The sequence below is a fragment of the Manis javanica genome, chromosome 1 (assembly GCF_040802235.1).
Source record: "Manis javanica isolate MJ-LG chromosome 1, MJ_LKY, whole genome shotgun sequence".
Classification (NCBI taxonomy): Eukaryota; Metazoa; Chordata; class Mammalia; order Pholidota; family Manidae; genus Manis; species Manis javanica.
Window position 1 is genome coordinate 213,668,736 of NC_133156.1, and position 14,046 is coordinate 213,682,781.

The 14,046-nt window shown below is 41.9% G+C and overlaps 1 protein-coding gene and 1 long non-coding RNA gene across 3 annotated transcripts in view; one reads left to right on the forward strand and one right to left on the reverse strand.

Moving 5' to 3' along the window:
• The window catches only part of VIT (vitrin), a 103,046-nt gene that overhangs the window by 69,253 nt on the left and 19,747 nt on the right, over positions 1–14,046 (reverse strand). For both annotated transcript variants that reach the window (XM_073214372.1, XM_073214367.1), the window contains exon 3: positions 7,279–7,344. In XM_073214372.1, the coding sequence (XP_073070473.1) occupies positions 7,279–7,344 (66 nt within the window). The remainder of the gene's footprint in view (positions 1–7,278; positions 7,345–14,046) is intronic.
• LOC118970727 (uncharacterized) overlaps positions 1–14,046 on the forward strand; it is a 143,897-nt gene that overhangs the window by 42,791 nt on the left and 87,060 nt on the right. The window lies entirely within an intron of this gene.

The window sequence follows — 14,046 nt, forward strand, 5'->3', positions numbered from 1 at the left end:
TTAACTTAGCCGTAGCAGCACAGCTTTTGGACAGCTGCAGAAGTCTGTGTCTCCAAAAATAACCTCTTTTTACTTTACAAAGGATTCTAATATACATTTTTTACTTGACTCTTATACCACTCTGAGAGGCATATTGTCTTCATTTTCCAGAGAGGTAAGTTGACTTGCTCAAGCTCAGGTGTCAAGAAAGTGGCAAAGTCAGGACCTGCCCTCAGGCCCTATGATTCTAAACCCAAAGCTTTGCCAGCTCTGCCTGGTTGCTTCCTCTGTAACTGAAGAGGAGTTAATTGCTGCTTCCATATTCTAATCCTCAGGGCTTCTCTGAACTCTGAAGATCACTGACAACCAGCAATGGGTGAATGTAGGATATACATTGCAAATAGTGTGTGTGTGTGTGTGTGTGTGTGTGCGCGTGCATGCACATTTGTGCTTTTATCCCATATACCTACAAGGCAACTCCTCTAGCATATGTTTCCTCACATTATTTTCCTGTTATTTATGAAAATTGCCATGGTAGAGTTTACTCCACTAAAAATCTGCCAACACAGAGCATCCACCCCCGTTCTTACCCACACATGAGGAGGGCTAGAAAGTTAATCCTCTCCCTTTTTCATGGTTTGAGAAATGGCACACACACCAATCCGTGTGGAGATCACACTGGTGTTGGCACCAGGTGTCTAAGAAGCCAGCAAACACTGGGGATTACTTTTAAGTTGCTAAAGCTAACAACATATGAACTTCCTCAAGAAGCTGTGTGAATGTTATACCAAAATCCTGCAAACAGAGCTGGGTATCTCTTTATCAGTGTCCAATGTACTAAATAACCAAGTCCCAGAACAATTACCTCTTCATGCCTGAGGCAGTACCTCTGGGAATCATCAACCTTTCAAGGTTGATTGCAAAAATTTTTCCATGCCTTACAAGGTATTAAGTTTAATTTATTGGAGAGAACTATTTAAATTAAAGGTTGTACATTTCATTCCAAGTTAAGACTATTTCAACAGACTCCAATGAAATGGAAATATTTCAGAATGTAGAGATAGAGAATGACGGTAGAGAATATCTTGCTGTTTTTATCTGGCTGATTGTTATCTTTACATGTCGATTTCCTGCTCAGAAAACTTTCAGGGGTTCCCACCCTCTAAAAATGTCAAAAAACAAAGCTTCTCAAACTGATATTGCCTGGTCCTAACCCACCTTCCAGCTGCAGCTCCCATGGCTCCCTGCCACTGAAACCCCACCATACCACCACCCGTTTCCTGGCCTCATCTTTCACTTTCTCCCCATTATATCTGGGCTTCGTCCACCCAGAAAACCCTCCCATTTACCTCTGCTGATAAATTCTACTTATTTTTCATGTCCTATCTCAAATGCTCTTTCATGAAACCGGTATGAACCCAATTGTAGATCACTGGGTATTCATATGTAGCATTTACCACATTTTGCTTTGTTTTATAGTGGTTTCTTGTTGTTGTTCATTTGCCTGTCCATCCAACCAGCAAATACCCAGTGAGCACTAATTATGTCTTCTTGGTGCGTTTGGCCTAGTTAGAAAGAAAGACTATAAAAAAGGCTCTTATAAATAATGTGCACTAAGGATATAGCAGAGGCAGGGTAGCATGCCAGGAGCCAACAAAACTAGCTTTGCATATGTGTTGACAAGAGAATTGGGACCAGGAAGTCTTTCCTTTGAATAATTTTATTTTACCTCATACAAGATTAGGCGGTCACTGAACTCAGAGACTTTGCAGTATGGACAGCCAGTGACATGCTACATGGAGTTAACCATCATGGCGCTCATGTGCATAACATTCTCTCACCTGAACCCACTTTAGACTAAGGCCATTGCTTCTGGGGCTCCCTTAAATGTAGACAAGATATTGGGGGAGATTTTACAACTTAAAAGCTTTTCTTCCTCTGAACAGATACTTTTCCAGGCAGGGATTGTTCTAGGATTGTTGGTGGGTGTAGCTTATGGGGAAATATATAATGTGTTTATTGCAGTGTGTGCTGAAAGCTTCATACCTTGAAGAGGAGGCCTTTTTTGAATGTGGAATATACACATTAAGTTAATCCTTAAAATCCTTAAGGTGTCATGACTGCCTCAGGGGAAGAGTTACATACCTAAACTCTTCAATCATTATTTGTAACCTTCAACAATCAAAACAAATGCCAGCACATTTTGGTCATTTGTTAGAAACTGCTTGAGTAGGTTTGTGCTGAATTAATCTACCACTGAGGTGCCCCTGGGTAAGGTCACATCTATGGCTCCAAAATGTATCAGGAAAACGAGCGGCTTGAAAAAGTCACCTCTAAAAATTAACTTGTTAAAACTCTTATTTCAGACAGTATGGTAACCCTTACAATGGACTGTATAGCTGGTTAATTTATTAAGACATTAACTTATACTTATTCTCTTTGTATTTTCCCCCTTCCTATTTTAAGGAGGTTGTCAGGCTCATGCGTTGCTCACCTCTGGAGCTCAAGGTTGCAAGAGAGAAGACAGGGTTGCCTGAAGACAGCTCTTCCTCAAGGTGTTGGGAACTAGTCTCTCAAATCCTGCTTGTCTGAGGGGATGGGGCTTGGTCAGCCGGAAGAGGGATGCAGAAGGAATGATCCTCAAGGCTGGGAAGGTGGAAGTGGGTGGGAGGTCCAGGAAGGGAAATACCCCTGTTGCCAGCAATTGGTTTGGGGGAGCATCACCTCCAAATGGTACCTGGTGTGGTACCTCCTGGGGTGGAGCATGGGGATTGCCCACCTTTGCCAACATCCCACCACTCAGGAAACTGTAGCTTCCCAACTTCCAGAGATACCATGGGCTGGGACACTGAGCAAAGTACGTGACCTCCCAGAATGTTGTAGGTTATATAATGCTTCCAGAGGCTGGAACAGGGTGAGAGGAAGCCCCTGTAAGGATGGGATTTTAATTTCCCAGCCCTTGGCAATTGGATGTTTGGAGTCAGACTTGATTTGATTTAGAAGATAAGGTGATGTGATAATCTGAGGGTGGTGGCATAAAATTGTCACCAATACAGCTGTGTAAGACAGCAGCAAAATATTAGGTGGAATGAAAGGTTGTGTATGGGTGGGAGCAGTAGGGCCATAAGAACTTGTCCCATTTCTTGTTTCCTCTATCTTTTGTAAAACCCCCATATTGGCTTATCTTGAACACCTATCACCTTCTTGTTCCAAAGGGCCCTCACGGTAGCTAAGCAATGTCCGTGACGGCTACTGGGGGCCATGGCAGACCAAAGAAATGGGAAGAAGGAAAAGGAGATTAGAATAAAAAGACATAAAAAAAAAAAGATTAAGTAAGAAGGCGAGAAAGTGACTATAAGCGAAGTAGCGATCACCCTGTGTGTACATGGAGTAGACGCATTGGTCTGGCATATGGTCTCAGGCGAAAGGCAAGGGAAGATACTCAGGCTGGGTTTTCTGTTTCCTGTTTTCCCACATCTCTTCTACTTTATTTCCCCTCCGGTCAGCCTCTGGTCATCCAACCCTCCGATCTGCCTCCAGGCAACAGATACTTCATTCTTAAATCCCAGCTAGTTTGGGAGGAGGCATTGGGAAGGTGTCTGGGGTTTAAGCCTCACACAGACCCAAGTTTCACTTCCGGCTCTGCCGGCTCCTGTCCCTGTGTCTTGGGCACTAGGTCCTCAAGAGTCAAGAGCAATGTCACATGTATAGGGGTCAGCAAATTGTCCACTGACCCAAACTCTCAAATTACCTCCTTCAGTCCTGAAGGTGGTGAAAATTTTCAGTTTTGAGCAAACGTTAGTGAAAATTGAGGACAGGCTACAGGACAGGTCAGAGGGCACTGAAGAGAATGTGTGATTTCCCATTCCTATCTGTAAGCAGCGCTGGCTGTGGCTGTCTGTCTAGGCCACAAGTTCCTAAATAGTGCCAGGGATCAGAACCACCTGATGAGCTTGTTCAAACACAGACTGTGGGGTAGAGTTCAAACTGATTCGGGCAGTCTGGAGGGGGCACGGCAGAAGGCCTCAGACAGTGCTGGTACTGCTGGTCTAGGAACACACTTTGAGAACCACTGACCTAGTCTGTTTTCACGCTGAAACCAAAATGATCTGTTTAAAGCCCTGCTTTTATGATTTCCCTTTTCCACTTAAAACCCTTCAGCAGCTCCCTGTAGGAAATGTTTTGACGTATCAGCTATAAAAGCAAAATGATCAAGCTTTCTTTGGTGAAGAGGAAGGAGGCCATTTGCTCCCTGCCTTCTCCTCTTAGGGTGTCTCCTTGAAATATAATAGGCCAATAAAAGGCCCACCATTTGATCTTCACAATGCAAGGTCACTGTCCTTCAACGCTTGGATCCATAAATACATACCCCCAGAAGGAGCTGAGAGGACTCCAGATTTATGAGACAACCACGAGTGTATGCTTTTATCTCTCAAGGAGATAAAAGAAGTTTTAATTGTTTTGTCTTCCACTTTGCTGTATAAATTTGTGTGACATTCTGTCTGGAGTTGGTAGACACTTTCATCCTACCTGTCCATGCCTGGAACTCTGTAATGCACACTCGCAAATAAATTGTGTTCTCCCTCTTCTTTCTTCAGAAGTTTGCGCAAAAGGGTGTTTTGTTAGTGGGATTCTTTTACTTCCCTGACACAAACCTAACCATCTTACTCTTCTCTGAGAACCACCCTGCCAGCCTAGGCTGATGCAATGTGATTCTCTCTCCCAGGACCTGGGGAATCAGGACTGAGAGACACTGCTGCAGAGAGAACAGGAGAAGGTGAGGCAGACACACAGAGAAGCACAGGTACCAATTCTTGAGGTCTTTCCATCTGGGGATAGTCCCATGGAGTTCCAGATGCCCTCCCTGCCTTGGGTTCTGCAATATAACCCAGGTCCTGACAAAATCCCCTCTTTGCTTAAACGAATCAGCTATGGATTTTGCTAATTGCACCAAAAATACTCTGCATTGAGCTACTGCCCTTCCAGATTCCTGGACATAGTAGCAAAGCTCTTCATGGTCTGGCACCTCCTTACCTCTCCATCTGTTGCCTCAACATGTTCTCCACCTTCTCTATATTTCAGTCACATTGAACTGCTTTTTAGCTTTTCTACTCTTTAGGCCTTAGGCATGCTCTTTTCTCTCTGCTTGTAACACTCTTTTCTCCTCGTCTTTGTCTGGCCAACCCCTATTTGGCCTTCAGATATCAGTGTAGGTATATGTCACTTCTTCCAGGAAGCCCTCCCAGATACACCAGCTTCTCCATATTCTCACAGCACCTTTAGCTCCCAAGTCCTAGCACTTATTTAAGACATCATAATTGTCTGGTGGATTGTCTTTTTTTTTCCTCCCTAGATTTTGAGTTCTTTGAAGGCAAAGACTGAATCTCAATTGCTGTTGTATCTGGGTTTCTAAAACTGTGCTTGGCTGGTGCCCAATAAATACTTGTCAAATGAATGAATGATGGGCCTCTTTGCTCTCAGTCACCTACCTCAGTGGCAGATTGACAACACTGAACAGAAAAAATGAAAATTACCTTGGCCTCAAGCTGCAAACTATAATTTGAATATACTCCTGAGGTAAAGAATCAGATGTCGCCATGGTCTGGGAATATTCTATTACCTTCATTGTGTCTTTTTTCCTCCCTTATTTAATGATTGTGCCAGAGTTTCTAATTAGAGGAAAGGCCTCATGCATTTATTGATTCAAATGTGCTGCATCGCTAGGGAGATTTTGAAAATAAGGTTAGAATTTAGCATATCAGAAATCCAGTCCATTTGAGAGCTCTCAAAAAGGTTTGCCCTTGGGTCATTTAGCACAGACTTTCATAGTCACAGAAAACTGTTGTCATGGAAATCATGGAACCTTTCATGATTTTTGTGTATGAGTTAATGAAGATACTGGAAACAGCCCAGAGGAATTCAAACTTGGGTGTGCATTTGTCTCCATATTAACCCAATCATTGTTTTGAACACACATCTGCCCCTGGGCTGATTCTGTTGGCTCTTGGTACTGACAGGAATAAATAAACAACAGATTCCTTTTTAGTATTTCAGACTAGGAGGCTGTGGATCACTGCCCTTTTGGTCTCATTTCAACAGGAAATCCCACATGGAGGGTTTAAAAGAGAAGAAAAAAAAGAATGGTGTGTGAAGCAAACCTCTCTCTTCTACTTTAAACTATTAATGTGGCTGATTTCAAGTCATCTAACTTTAATGCTTAGAAAGAAATTTCAGTTGTGGAGAGCACAGAACACTGACTATACCTAAAGCCTTTCCTATACAGTCCTCGATCAATATACCTTAACTTGACCCTCCAGCAAGTCTACAGATTTGATACAGATTTCTCAGGATGCTCAGAACATTTGAGTGAGATTTCCCATCTATGTCCTAGCCTGCTAGTTATTCCCAACATCCATTTTCCTTTCTTTCCTAGTAATAGAACCCCTTACTTTTAGTGAGGCTTATGGATGTTTGGCATAAAGGCATTTCCCCTTCTGCCTTAATGCTGGCCAATGTTATTTAAGTAGTAGTGGTATATTTGACTTCCTGGATTTATCTTTAAAGGGAGTGGGTATGTGTCTTTCTTCATCCTTTTCTACTGACTGGAATGTGGACGTGATGGATGGAGCTGGGGCACTCATTCCGGACAGTGAGTAGGGAGACACATTGAGAAAAGCAGAATAAGACAGAAAGAGTCTGGGTCCTGAAGATTGTGAAGTTTCCCTAAAAGCCTACCCTGACCGAGTCTACAGCAGAGAGAAAGAAAACTCAGTCTTATTTAAACAACTGTTATTTTGAACTTCCTGTCATTCATCTATCTTAACTGATCTACCCGGCAAAAATGAAATTTATTTTTCCTCTTTCTACTGATTAGGTATGAAATCTCATGGGATTTTCTTCTGATCCCAGAGCATGCTGAACAGTGGGAAGATTTGCTGGATCTTTGCATTAGCCAGGCCAAATTTTCTTGTCTAGGAAATTAAAAGAGCATTTTACGGCAGAAAATACCCACTGTAGCTTAGCCTCAGGGACGTGGTGTGCCTGATCTTCAAATGTGCATTTTGGTTTTTCTTGAACAGTGGAACTTTTACCCTAAAATCAAGAATCCTTTCTTTTCCAAATGCTTTTTTGGTATGAAGTAAGTGATAAATAAGAATCATTACTAACTGGTCTGAGTGTCAAGTAATAGAGATAAGACAGAAAAACCCGAAACCTTGTGAATTATCAGGAACATGTGTAACAGCCTTCCGCATGGGAGACACAAGCCTTATACTAGTGAGGAACTGCAATTTTACTTACTGAACTTGGGCCTCTTAATCTTCTTTGTCATTTCTTTATTTGACTGTACTCCAGTCACCAGCAAAACTACAGGAAGAAAATACAAAAAAAAAATCTAATCAATATTATTTTACCTAAGCTCTTTTGACCCTTATATTTGCTTCAGTTGCATGTTGAAGTATTCTCATTGGTGGAACTCATTTTCCCTTATACAAACATTGGGGAAATAAGATGTATGGTTTGTGTCCTTTTCTTACCCTCTGCTGAAGGAGCCTTTCAAAAGCACCTCTTGGATACCTGTCCTTTGTTTCGCTGCATTTAAATCTCTCTACACCAACTCAGCCATCTCCATGTTCCAAAGGAGGGAATGTGGGCCTGGAGAAGTCCATTAATTTGCTTGGTCCCAGGAATAAATGATGGAGGAAGGATGGCACTCAGGCTCTTCTTGCACTCTTTCTCCTGTTCCACACTGAGTTTTCAAACGGCCTGTTTCCAAATGGTTAGAGAACTGCATTATGTGTGCAGGTGTGTGCCTGTGCATTTATGTATGTGCATGGGTGTGTGCATGCAAGAGTGGGGTGTCAAATGGAGGGAATATGTTAAAAGCTTCAGAGGAGGGCTGTCTGGGAAAGGAAGACAAGCGGAGAGGGGATTGTGGAGAAGAGAGAGACTGGTCACAAGGTCTGAGGTGTGACTGGAGTGTCCCCAGGTGTTCCCTTCTAGCGGTGCCTGGCTCTGCACCCCACTGGATATGGTACTCTTCCCGTACTGGGAAGTGGGACAATATAAGGAAAAGGGGATATGGTATGTTCTTTTAATTTAACCATATCCTTTATAATTTAAAGTCACATTATCAGTTTGAGCCTCGTGTGTTTAAAAAAACACTGCCTGATTTTTTTTTCTTATTACCAAAGTACTACAAATTTAGTGTAGAAAAATGTAAAAAAAACCCCAGAAAGTACAAAAAAACACATGAACACAAAAATATATTTTCAGTCTTTTTCTATATGTACAAATGTATTCATATGAGCACTCTTAAACATTTGATCATGCTCTCACTGTTTACAAAGTTTTATAACTTATTTCTACTTAAGGATATATACAAACATTTTTTCTTGCCATTAAATGTTCTTCTCACAGCAATTTAAACTGCCTGCAAAATATTACACTGTATGGATATATCATAATTTAGCCAATTCCTGATTTAACATAAATAGCTTCATTTATGTGCTGATTCTTTATTTCAATACATTTCCAAGTAGGATTGCTTATCTGAAAGATACACCTACTTACATTTTTTATGTATATTGTGGAAATTTCTCACAGTAATTTTTACTAGCATGTCTGAAAATGCTCACTTCTCTGGACCTACACTAATACTACTTATAGATACTTTTCCTTTCAGAGGGCTAGTCAATCCTCTGTTCCTCCTTCCTCTCCAGGCATTCTTCGACCTTAGCCACCCAAAGATGGTACTGCATTAACTTACCTCCATTTTATCCACTTTTTTGAGAAACCCACTTTCTGGATGGAGTTGGGACTGAGGTGAACATGAGGCAGTAGAGTAATCAAAACAGGCCTTTTTACCTCCTACTTTATGCTTCTGTCTTTTTAACAGAACATGGATGTTCACTTTGGGCACAAACAGACTTAGGAAATTTGGAATTGGCAACTATCTTTAAAGGAACAACTGGCAATGTCCCCAAGTATTTAAGAAAACTTTTTATTTACCGAAACATTTTTATTTATGATTATCTAGGTAATCTATGCCAATGATACTGCTTCTGAATTATCCCTACTTCTGACTATTAGCATTAGTTGAGGCCTGGGCAGTTGACATGCCATGTCCTGTAAGAACAGAAACATGAAAGAGAACTGAGTGAGAACGAAGAGTCTAGCCTGTAGACTGCAGGCAGACTTTTTTAGGTGTTATTTACTTCTGAGGTTTGGACTGGTGTGAGTGTCCTGGAGGTCTAAATTTTATAGTGACCTCCCTGTCATTTAACTCTGTGCAATGACCACATCTTCATAATATTGTATGCAAAAATAAGTAACTAGAATCCTAGAATGTTTTTTAAAAAAAATATTTAAAATTTTAGCAAGTAAATGCAGAGGGATTAAATGAAATAGTAATAAATTTAGGTATCAATTCTTGTGGAAAACCAAACACTGTCCTTCTGGGCCTGTGCGCCTTTGGCAAAGTGGTTTATATGTCTTCGTATCATTAGGACTATAAATATTTCAGTAAGACCACCCCATCACTCGAATTTGCTCACCCAAGACCCTCCAGGCTGAAAACATTCATAGCTGGGTTTGGTTTTACAGCAGTGGTTAATAAAGTCCTTATTTTCAATGGTACACAGAGGCCCTACCTTCAGCTTGGATGCTTATTAATTAAAGCTCTTCGGAAACCACTCCTCATGGGAAGGGCTAGTCAATAAGGCTGCAAATGAGCTTGTGCCCTGAAGCAAGTCCTCCTCATCAGCAGGACCTCTCTTGCTACACTGGAACCAGGGAACTGCACGTTGAATGTGGGTAAGGGAAAAATCAGTCTTATGTTCGTTTTCTTAGGAAGCCAGGCAGAGCACTACGATGGATAACTGATGCTCACTTCAAAGTACAAAGCAGAACACAAGTCTGAAAGCCAGTCCCTTCTGTGGGTTAGTTGGTTACTTAGCTAATGAGGCTATCAGTGTTTAGAAGCCTTGCAAAAATTAAGTCTAGAGTCCAAAGTTCCAAGACAACATGATTTACCAAACTCTGCACCAATACTTCTCAATTAAAAACAAAATCCAAGGTTCCCTTTGAATGACATGAAAAGTTCTCAACTTTTGTCAGTAGTGCTTGAAACTTCAAAACAAATTAAATATTGAAATTACTTTTCCAAAATTAAAATTCCCTCCAACACTTCTTGCTCTTATGTGACAATCACATGTCAGTAAGGTACCTGAGGCATAATTGTTTTAAAATTTCGATTAAATAAATTATCACCCAGATAATTCATAGAGAAAATACAAATGAATTAGCTTGGAATAGTATTCAGTCTCATTAGTGATTAAGAAAAGCAAGCTAAAGGAAAACAGCAGGATGTTTCCCCATATAAGTATTGAACACGAGATTATACTTCATCCTGGCATGGATTTGGGATTAGGGAGTTCCGGTATACTGTTGGTAAACCCCAAGCAAGTAGAATCATTCTGGAAAGCCAATTGGTAATATATTTCAATAGACTTCAACACATGTATATTCTTTGTCCTAGAAAATATGCCCTTTAGGAATATGACCCAAGTTATAATTAGAGATATGCACAATGATTTATGTAAAAAAAATGTTCATTACAGCATATTTCTAATGGCAATCTGGAAATAATGAAATGTTGGAAATGTCCCAACGATAGGGGAATCCGAAGCATTTGTTACAAATGATGTGTAGAAGAATATTTAATGACCTGGCAAGTGCTCAGCTTCAACCTTAAGAATGATCCTGACAAAATTAGAACATATGCAGAGAGAATAACTAGAACAAATACACCAAAATATTAATAACAGTGGAATTATAATTTCTATTTTTTATTTTCTGTATTTTCCCATCTTATAGTAGATTCCTTATATGTAGTCTACATTTTATATAACACTGTTGATTTTACAGTTAGAAAGGGCAACATAATTATTTAATTTGGTCAAATTGAAATCACACAGACTAACAACAATGAAGAGTGTTTTCTAAAATCATTGGTATGGTCGATACGCACTTGTGTTCTGGTTTTCCTGTCAGTAATGAATTGTAATCAGAATCCATTTACTTTCAAGAAAAGATATGAAGTACTAGAGCATCTAATCAATTATCAAATCAGTAAGTACCTACTGAATACTTATCCTGTGTCTAGAATTTCTAAAGAAATGCCTCATTCTAGGCTATCAACGTCTTATTCGATCCTTCCAGAGCCCCTGAGATACTGACTCCTTGTTGACTCTCTCCTTGACCACACTTCAGTCAGCCTCCTCAGCCCTCTTCTCGGCCAAGTTTCAACTTGGGTCTTCAGTGTCCGCCCCTGTTGGCCTTGCATTGCCTGTTTACCTGGAATCCTACTTACAGAGACTCCCCCACCTTTGATCTCTGATCATCCTGGTCTGCCTTTAGCAAGAATCCTGTCAGGTTGGTTTAGCAAGAATCCCCCTACCCTTGAGGTCTCTTCTTGGTAATATCCATCCACTGACCCCAGCAACCTGTCTCTTGGATATAAACCCCATTTTCCTGGTTGTGTTTAGAATTGAGCCCCATCCCATACTGAGGTGTCCAACTTCCTTTCTCCTATTGCAATAGTTCCTTATTAAAATCTGTTTTACTACCTTAGATACCATTCAGCTCTGGTTCTCTTTAGCAATATCCACAAAGCCTTCTGAAAAATGATTTATAGAGCAGATTATTTTAAAGCAGTTCAAATTTCCCTGATGCTTTAATTTGGGATTACGTACTCAATGAAACATGTAGCATCAAATAAATCAGAGCTTCTTAGCAATGACAGGACAATTTATTCTCTACAATCTCATATATCATAGAATTATGCACCAAATCATAAAATATTAAAGCTGGGAGGAGCTTTGGAGGTCATCCCTTTAATTTTATAGACAGGAAACCAGGGTCAAGGTTAATACCTTGGCTAAAGCTGCAGTTCTTTGGAGGCAGATGTTGGAACCAGAATGCAAGTTTGCTGGCCGCAGTCCGAGCCCCTTTATTCCCCTTGCCCCCTCTAAGTGCAGCTGCTGGTCATCTGTGGTGTTCCATGACAATGGGCAGCACAGAACTCACTGTACCATAAATTTAAGCTTACCTAAAACACACATGCTGGCTCTGATACTTGTATTAGTTACGCACTAATTAGTTTAGAGGTCTTCTAAGGTATCATTGGCTGGCTCTGTGTGATATTATAATTTATAATAAATATGTATTTTGGTCTTCCAGTCACAGTTCCTGGCTCACTGATACCAAAACCCTCAGAATTTCCTGAGCAGTAAGAGCAATGGGAGCATGTTTTAAAATAATAATTAGCTTCTTGTCCTCAGTTCCTGAAATTGCCTCAAAGCCATAAAGGTAGAACGGGTATCTTGTTATTCATAACAAGCCCCTTCCAATCACAGCTGGGTTTATGTTAATGCATTGACTTCTGGGAATCTCCTAAAGATGAGGGAGCTGGTTGCTGGGAAGCTAGCCTTGCCTAGAGGGTTGAACTTTCCTCTGGAGGGGAAAGGGCTGGAAGTTGAATCAATTGCCAATGGCCAATGATTTAATCAATCGTGCCTATGCAGGGATGCCTCCATTGGGTCGCCTGCGTTAAAACCTGAAAGGCTGGGGTTCAGAGAGCTTCGGTGGTTGGTGACCAGAACGCCTCCATGTGTCGCCGTGCTGGGCCCCAAGCTCCACGGGGACATGTGTTCCTTTGTTCGGGACCTCGCCTCATGTATCTCTTTATCTGGTTGTTGATTCATATCTTTTAATAATCTTTGCAATGAACTGGTAATCTGAGTTCTGTGAGCCACTCTGGCAATTAATTGAACCGAAAGAGGGATTGTGGGAACTCCTGATTTATCACCAGACAGTAAGAAGCACAAGTGAAAACCTGGACTTTTGGTTGGCATCTGAGGAGGGGTGTAGGTTGGTGACAGTGTTGTGGGACTGAGCCCTTAACCTATGGAATCTGATATCTCCAGGTAGATGGTGTCAGAACTGAGTTGAATTGTAGGACACCCAGCTAGTGTCAAGGAATTGCTTAGTGTGGAGAAAAACCCCACAGAATTGAGTGCAGAATTGGACTCTGATTCCTTAAAAATCCAGCATTCCCAAAGAGAATAATTTATTTAGCAGTATTTTTTGAGTGCCTGTGAGGTGTGCCAAGCACCGGAAATACAGTGAGTGGGACACAGCTCCTGGTCTCGGTGAGTCTGCCATTCTGCGGGAGTCGGACTAGTGGCAAGGTGAGCGCCATGCAGCTCTGAGGAGAATTGATGCAGGGCACCAGGGCAGCACAGGACAACGGCCTTCTCAGACGGGGGCGGAGGACAGACAGGGTTTGGGGAGAGAACGGGACGAGAGGAAGAGCGTTCCAGGAAGGGGAAGCAGCACAGTCAAAGGCCCAGGAGTGTGAGGTGGTGTGGTTCTCAGGGGGATGAGGACGTCCATATGTCCCGGGTCCCCAGATGCCAGCCTGGGCTCCGTGGTGAGAGAGGGGAGCAGGCGACAGCAAGAGCCTTATCAGGAAGGCCTTGCCAGCAAGCAGGGCACTTTAAGGGATGATGGCTTCATCCTAAGGATGAAGGGAAAACACTGAGGAGGTGAAAGCGAGATGGTGATCGGATGTGGGCTTCAGGGAGATTGATCAGGGTGTGGTGGGGAACCAGCGAGAGGGGGAGGATTTGGGGGAAGGAGGCTGTCCCAGTGCTGAGAAGGGCCGCAGGGGCTTCAGGAAATGGCCCTGACGTGGAGACAAGCAAATGGATGAGAGAGGCAGACGTGGGAGGACATAGAGAGAGGAGTTTGGGATAGGACTCTCCTTTTCCTGTTTTGATTCTTGCTTTCTGGATGAGTCACCCTGAAAAGAGTTTTGCCAAAAGACAGACAGAGAGGCTGGGGACAAGGCAGGACAGTCAAGTCCCCCTTTTTGGTGCTGTGATGCTGGGACAACACAGTGTGAAATGGCCTCAGGGTTTGTTTGTTTAGTTCTGTTTGTTTTACAGCAGCTAAATTCTCCTATTTCTAACTCCCCACCCCAACCCATGTAAGAAACCTACTAAT